At 44.1% G+C, this 8,141-nt stretch overlaps 1 protein-coding gene across 1 annotated transcript; it reads right to left on the reverse strand.

Moving 5' to 3' along the window:
* Positions 1-799: 799 nt before the first annotated feature.
* Positions 800-7,923, reverse strand: sav1 (salvador family WW domain containing protein 1). Its single transcript, XM_084568811.1, has 5 exons — positions 7,582-7,923; positions 5,918-6,418; positions 3,821-4,091; positions 3,554-3,709; positions 800-2,435 (listed from the first exon to the last, which is right to left on the reverse strand). Exons 1-5 carry the CDS (start codon positions 7,673-7,675, stop codon positions 2,222-2,224), a joined length of 1,236 nt encoding a protein of 411 aa, XP_084424937.1. The 5' UTR covers positions 7,676-7,923; the 3' UTR covers positions 800-2,221.
* Between the last annotated feature and the right edge of the window lie 218 nt (positions 7,924-8,141).

An 8,141-nucleotide genomic window follows, 5' to 3' on the forward strand; every position in this document is an offset into this window, starting at 1 on the left:
AATTACCTGTATTATGAGTACGGCCGAGCGAAACTAGTCAACTTTAGGACAAAGGCAATGCAGCTAGAAGCAACTGGAGGCTTCGGACTTCCAATTCACTGATCTAACTCTGATTTTGGTCTAAATGCTCCTCAATGTACGGACCAAGACGCCGCCAGAATAAGGAGAGAGTCACTCTAAAGCTTTGCAAAGCTAAAAAGTAAAAGAAAATTCAGCTGATACTTCTTTATTTTTAAAAGAAAATATTGTTTTATCTGCTATAAGAGGCATCAGCTCCAAGTTTGTGAGCATTTAGTTTCATTACTAGATGCAAGAAGTACAGTATGTGCAACTGGAGCCTTCAGACTTCCAATTCATCATTCACTCTCATTTAGCTCCAGTGTTGGTCTCCACCTTCTTCTATACCTCATCTACGTTCACCAGCTCGTCTCCATTACTTGTATTATGATTATGGCCGAGCAAAACTAGTCAACTTTAGGACAAAGGCGATGCTGCTAGATGAAAGATTGTGCGCAACTGGAGGCTTCAGACTTCCAATTCACTGATCTAGCTCTGGGTTTGGTCTCCACCATCTTCGTTAGCCACCAAATGCTGCAGGATACTGTTGGGGCATCTTTGATAATTGTTAAAATTACAAATTTACAAAGAAATAACTAACAAGGTTGGAAGACTATTTTTTTTTTTTTAAATGCAATATAAATAAAATTATTTCTAATGCTCATTTAAAAGCCCAAATAAAATAAATACTAGATGCTAGAAGTACTGTATGTGTAACCAAAGGCTTCAGGCTTCCGCTTCACTCTCATTTATCTCCAATTTGGGTCTCCACCCTCTTCGTTAGCAGCTAAATGCTCCTCTACGTTCACCTACTCGTCTCAAACCGAGTCCTGGTGCGACCAAAGACGAAGCACAACGAGGCAACGTAAATTCACGAGTGTTTTTCGTCACTGCAGATTTTATTGCTTACGTCCTGTATTTGCAATCCACGAAATCAGATATGTACAAAATTGATGACACCGTTCTGAAACGATGAGCCGAGACCTCGTTGCATAGAGAAGGACTCATTAAAAGAGGTTCGTTGAAAGCCTGTTCTACCGTTAACTAATCAATGGCCCTTAAAGGAAACTCAGAAAAGGTCCCAAATGAACACTTTATATTTATTTTTACTGTGTAAAGTACTACATTGCTCTTTCTTCCCCTTAATAAGGCATTTATGGTAATTTAACACCCGTCTCCACAAGTATGAACATTTCTGAGTGTCCTAAGAAGCCGACTGATTAGTGATCGATAGAATACGCTCCCGTGGACCTGCACTTCCATAAAAATAAAAAAAAAAATCCAAAATGAATGAAACAAGCAGGAACTGAATTGCACTTGTCTGGCAAATGTGATGTGTCTGTTTCTGTTCCAGTAGCTTATTCATGTTTCATTGAACGCACACAAAAATAACATTCCTGACCCATAATAATGCCAAGAGCTGAGAGACGCTCAAACCGCCGCATCAAATGTGATGCTTCATCCGTCAAAAGGTCTTTAAATAAAAAGACGTGTTTTCATATCAAAACTTAAATATCTGTTAAGGTTTTGGTGGATTGTCTTATAAAGCATACATTTAAAAAAAAAAAATGTTTAGTGTAAAATAATGTGGTTTCAGTTTATGAGGGGGATATAAAGCAAAGGAAGAACGTTTTGAATTAGAAGAAGCCGCTTGTCGTTTTCTCCCGTAGGAAAAAAACGACGGAGTAGCCGGTGTGTATACGAGCAGACTTTGTAAAATTGCTGCTTTTTATTTTAGTGAAGGCACAATCTCAGGATGTTTATCCACAAATGTCCAGAGCTGTTTTTGTTTTTCTTTTTTCCTGACTTCCCAGTCTTAAAAACAAAACAGGAATTCAAACAGTTCTCAGGTCGGGAGGCTGTAAACGTCTCCCCGTGTGTAGCGCGTTATTTGAGTGTTTTCTTTCAGTCATTCACAAAGCGAGTGTCACACGGAGGCACGAGGGCCCCCCTGCCAATGTGAGTGTTTCGACTTCCTGGCTGTTATATTTGGATCAAGCGAAGGCACAGATGTGTTTGGTAAAGAGGCAATTAAGAGTCAATAAGGATTTCAAAGGAAGCTCCGGCCGCTCCCAAACTGTGGAAACCTCAGAGAGGCGTGGCGGCGAGGCGTCCCTGCTGCTGCTGCTGCTGCTGCTGCTGCGCACACACCCACACACACACATCACATGTTCCCCATGAAGTTCTTGTTGGGCTGCTGGCTGTACCACTGCTGCCGCTGTTTGCGAGACTCCACCTCGGACAGCAGCGCCTGCCGGTAGGCCTCGTAGGACTTGACGATGTGCTCCAGCTCCTTCATGAAGAGCAGCTTCAGCATGCCCTGATACGTGTCCAGGTCCGCCAGCTGGAACAGCTCCCACTTCAAGATGTGGTCGTACCTGACGCGACAAAGGGTTGTTTGAGCCGCGTTATAGATAACGTTGTCAAAAGCTGAACTGATTTCTGAGTCTGATATTAGGGATGCACCAAAAATTGCTGCAGCCGTGTTGTTTCGGCGATAAAATTTCTGCCGAAAACGGTCCAAAAGTGCATTTTTCGTTTTTCCGGCCGAAAATTTTCAGGCTTTTATCGCCGAAACAACACGTGCAAGCAACAACCGCAGCAATTTTCGGCCAAAAATGGCATTCCTATCTGATATGAAGTAGTTTGATGCGTTTGGTTAGATTATTGTCAAAAGCTGAACTGATTTCATGGGCTGCACCGAAAATTTTCGGCCGAAAAATTGCTGCAGTTGTTGCTGGCATCATCACAACATCCTGTTTCGACCGTGTTGTTTCGGAGATAAAATTTCAGCCGAAAATACGCTTTCGGGCCATTTTCTGCCGAAATTTTATCGAAATTTTCAGACTTTTATCGCTGAAACAACACGTGCAAGCAACAACCGCAGCAATCTTCGGCCGAAAATGGCCCGGATGAAGTAGTTTGATGCGTTTGGTTAGATTATCGGTAGAAGAAAGGCCATGAAGACAGGTCTGTGCTGTTTTATTAGACAGTAATCTGAATTGTTTAAGCAATAATTCCTCCTGAGATGCTTTAAATTGCTCCATCCGCAGAAGAACCTCCTACGATCGATACTTTAGCTTGATAAGAAGTCTGTTATTACAATAAAACTATAGCAGAGATCTGGGACAGGGTTTAAAAAAAGATCCGATATCGATTCCTAAAATCCTTGAATTAATCGTTTTTTAAAACACATGCCATTTCCTGGATCTTATCGTTAGAAATCACAATCTGCGGCCATCATTGTCCTTCCTCTGCGATTTTGTTACGTCTGATGGTTTTGAGTTTTGTTCTGTGAACGTGTCAGCGACATTTTGACTTTGCATCCTAACATCCTAACGTCTAGTCCAGACTTTGGACAGATCCTTTTAAACACAGCTTTCAAAATTCTTTAGCGAACAGAAGCAGGAAAAAGCCGCAAATCAAACAAAAACTGCGCGAATAAGAGCTTTTTAATGTCATTAGCAGCCGATGCAGGTTTTCCAGGCGTACTCACTTGAGTGGGGCTCGGGCGTACACCTGCAGCCAGTCGGGGATCTCGGCCGTGTGGTACGGGTTCGCTGGCACGAGCACCGGCTGGTTCCTCTCTGCGGGTCGAGGCTGATAGGTGACGGGAGGCGGTAACGGAGGGGGCTGATCGTAGCGAGGCACACTGATGCAGAGAGAAACAATATGTGTTGTATTTATATGTTGTTTTATTAGTATAAGAGTGGGAATAACTCTGAGTAAACAAGTAGAGCATTAACTCTAACCCATGACAAACCTCGGAGCACACGGATGACGGTACTGCGCCCTCTTGTTGATGTGATCCACGTAGTAGACCCCGAACTCGGCGGACTCCACCTTCTCCCAGCCCGGAGGGAGCCCTTCCCTCTCCAGAGGGTGGCTCCAGTGTGTGGTGTTAGTGTTGTGGTCGATGTAGTACTTCCTGCCACGGATGGTCCAGTCAACAGTCCAGCCGGCCGGAAGGGGGAGGTCCTCTCCCGTCAGACTGGATAGGTTCCCCAGAGATTTGGCCTGTATTCGACCTATGCCTGAGGAAAACAAACAGATTTCTTTTTAGGAACCGAGAGAGGCAGAGCAGCTGTCGGCTAACAGCGCCTCTGGGAAAGAAGAAATATTTAGAGGCATTTTTAAAAAACAGCGAGTGTGGGAAAATGTCACTTGTTTGTACAGTGTCTAAAAGCTCCAGCAATGCTGTAATTCTGGAGAGGGTTGTTTAATCCCTTTGAAGCATCTCACTCTGACATTGCTTGATGAATGGTAGGAAATGGGAGCGTTGTTATTTTGGACAGGAAAGGCCGAGAGATCTCTGCACGGCCAGGCCTAAACACAGAGGCTCTCACTGCGAGAGAACAAACCAGTGAACACCCCGAGAGCAAAGACGGCCGTTCTTTCAACAGGTCCCGTACTTTCACTGGTGACTAACGCCAGCGAGGAATGTCGAGCGGACAGCTGCGTGGACGAGTTAGGAGTATCAAAGCGAACGCAAGGGGACCAGGAAAACACGGGAGAATGCGCAGCAAAATGGCGGCTACAATCTGATAAATTCTGCACGAGAGTGACAGCAACAGAGCTGGAGCTCTTTGCCAGCTGTTGAGTGAAGGGATGGAATGTGTGAGTGCTCCGCAGAAATGCACTCCTCCTCCTCCTCCTCCTCCTCCTCCTCATCATCTTTGCCCTTTTCCTCAGAAAATACAGATCTAAAGCTCAGCGCTGTCAGGAGAAGACGACGACGTCTACCCATCTCCATAGGGTTTTGATTTTGCTTAAAGATAAAAAAGTGACATATGAGTGTTTCCCATTGACTTCCAAGACTACAAAGGCCCGCCAAGGTTTAATCTGCCCCTACATAGTTTTATAACGAAGCGTACATGATTGTGCACATCTCAAATAACATAAACAATGCTGTGGTGGTGTTGTGTTTTGCTCCGACGCCAGTTAGATCCCTCGTCCCTCCCTCAAGATGCCAACCTTAGAGACGTTTGTTCCACAAATGGTGTCAATGCATGAGATAATTTCCAGATTATTAAAACCAGCTTGTTACAAGAAGGTTGAATGCGCCAGAACTAGATGAGTGACTCCTGTGAACCGTCTGTGATTAACCTCAACGCCACTATAAAGAGGAGAAGGTGCATTCATACGAAGATGAATCACAGTCTTGAGCGGTTTGAGGCTGAGACTTATGACTGGGGGCGGTCTGCAAATTACTAGCTTGCCAGCAAACCATAAGGTGAAAAATGCAGAGCCTCTAATGCCTTGTTTGACTTCACTCCAAACAAGGCTCTGTGATATGCGATAGGGCGGCCCGACGCAACGCTAAACCGTACACACGTCTTCCGACAAGTCGCCCACAAGATGTTTTCCGTAGTTTTTGGGGACTTCTGGAAAATTCCTGCGAACCCGTACAGGTTTAATCTCAAGGAAGTGACACGCTTACGCCACGCTAATGTTTACAACCTAGAGCGGTGGGATAAAAACATTTAACTCCCGAGGAAAACTGAACTAAACTTGCCCATTTCAGCTCGACAACCAGTGGCCTGCATTCCTTTCTGAGTGGCCTACGTATGGGCCAAAACCACAATCATACACATATTTAAACTGCTTTCTCTGAATACGAACGTTTCTTAAAATATTCCTCATATATCCAAAAATAATTCTGAAACGTTGTGGAGCTGCCGGTGTGATTTCATTCATCCCCAAACGCAACTCTTCCAATTTTAAACCACACAGAAAGCCATAAATAGATAAAACAGATTTATTCCCTCTGAAGTCTGACACGTGCAGCTCACGTCCAATTTGTATGACTACCTCTCAGTTAATGGTTAAAAATAAAAAAAAATAACTACTTCACGTTTACCTGAAGGGGGTCTGCTTGGCGCTGGGGGAGTGTGCTGTCGGGGAAGTCTTTGGAAGTTGTGTTCATTGTGCTCAAAGTATCTATAGTCCTCAGGAAAGCGCTCCGGCACTCTCCTGGGCTGCTGCTGCTGCTGCTGCTGCTGGTGTTGGTGTTGCTGGTTGTCATAATAAGGTTCGGAGGGGTAATAATACCGGGCAGCGTCTCCGTTCTCGGACATGGGGCTCACGTCGGTGAGGAAGGACTGCGACGAGCCCCCGTACTCGTGCGACAGGTCTCCCAGGCTGCGAGGCAGGTAGGGGGGCGCCGACATGCGGTGGCTCTCCCTGCGGGCCACCTCGTGTGGGGGCCTCTGCACGGCGGGACGGAGGACGCTCTTGCTGCGGGACACCACGGGCTCCCGGTTGGGTGCCACGGGGTAGGAAGACTGCCCCATGTCTGGCAGAGGGACCTCAGCGCGTCTGGGAATAGTGGGTCCATGGCGGATGAAGGAGGGCATCAGATCTGTGATGAAGGGGAACGAATCGAGTCAGCACAAAGGACAACAGAATAACAATAAAATACACTCAAAGCACTTTTAATTTGCCCTTTTTTCTTGAATTAGCTGGATAACGGACTGGTATATAGTCTATGTGATTGATTAATTTACTAAAGCAGACAGATTAGGGAGGGAAAGCAATAGTTTAACATTGAACAATGAAGAGCTGGACCACACTGTTCCCGTTTAAAGCAGAGAATCCAGTGAAATGCATCTTTACCGGACACTGTTTTGAGGCTATAAGCAGAAGACAAAGGCTGGAAATTTAATTTAAATGTGTATAAAGTGGGAATCTTTTGTTTAACTACTGTACCTTTAGTACAACGCTCTTACTAAAGGTGACAAGTGTCAATTTTCTATACTACTGCTGAGTTATTCCAAAAATAAAGACTAATTCAAATCATAATTAAATTAAATTAATTATTATTTGCAAAAAAAAAAAAAAGTCCAGTTTGGATGTGCTTGTGCTTTACTATTTAGCTAAGTGAAGCTCTAAACTATATGGTGTAGATGTATGGTTATATATGTCATAATTACACTGACATAATGAGTACTTATACTTTGAAAACTACATTGCTCATAGTACTAATCTTCAAAATAAAAGTTAAATTATAAATAGATATAAATTAAGCACTAATAGCTGAGAAAATAATTATATGGAGTCATTTAAATGTCAGTTAAATGGCATTAACAGCCTCTTTTCCACCGACTGACAGCTAGGCTAACTCTCAACAAATCTGACTTTTCAGTACATTAATCCACTCAACACAGCCGCAAGTAAACACCGTAAATAAAGTCCGTCGCGTCTTTTATTTAATAGTTCGCCATAATTGTCAAATGTAAGAGTTTTAACCGTTATTTTACAACTTTTTTGCACTAAAGTTGACGTGAGTTTTAAGCTAGCACTGAACTATCGTGTTAGCAGCTTGTTTGGTTAAAATGTACAAAATGTACAAATAAAAAAAAAGTTGTTGACAAAGGAATGAGTTATAATAAAGTGAGAAATGTGTCTGTATAATCACTTCAGACTGTTTGTTTACGTTAAACGGCTGTGTGTTTGACGCTTAGCTAGCGGGCTAGCTTGTGCTAACCCGAGCTAGCTGGCTACCTGGCTACTTGTTGCGCTTACTTCTCAGGAGCGGCGACGTTTCCTTCTTCACATATTTCCCGTGTACCTCGGCTGGTTTCGACGCTTCGTTTTTACTTTTCCTTCGTGAGATCATAACTCAAGGCTCGGGGACGAACAACGTCAACAACAACAACGCGGCGCTGGGTGGTCATGGCACAATCCCTCGACTCTGCTGCCGTCCCGGTCAGTTAGCAAAGCGCGGAGGGTGAACATTTTCTCGGCGTTAGATTAGCTAGCAGCGGTTAGCCAGCTAGCCAGCTAGCTAACTCGAGCTACTGGGAGCGTCTGCAGCAGCGGTTCAGTCAGTCCCAGAGCTGCTCCTCTCCTCTCCTCTCCTCTCAGTGGGAATACTTACTGTACGGTCCTCCCATCTGTTGACTCCTGGTTGACTCGCCCTCTGCAGGAGGAGAACCCAGCACCATTGACATCTGAGATACAGGGCCTTTCATTGACATAAACACCACTTACAAGACATTGTTTGCAAGAAAAAGTAGCATATGTGCATGTGTTTTTTAGGTTTCTAAAAAATGTTTGAGCTGTAATTAATAAAATCTGTATTC

The sequence above is a fragment of the Chelon labrosus genome (assembly GCF_963514085.1).
Source record: "Chelon labrosus genome assembly, chromosome: 20".
Lineage (NCBI taxonomy): Eukaryota > Metazoa > Chordata > Actinopteri > Mugiliformes > Mugilidae > Chelon > Chelon labrosus.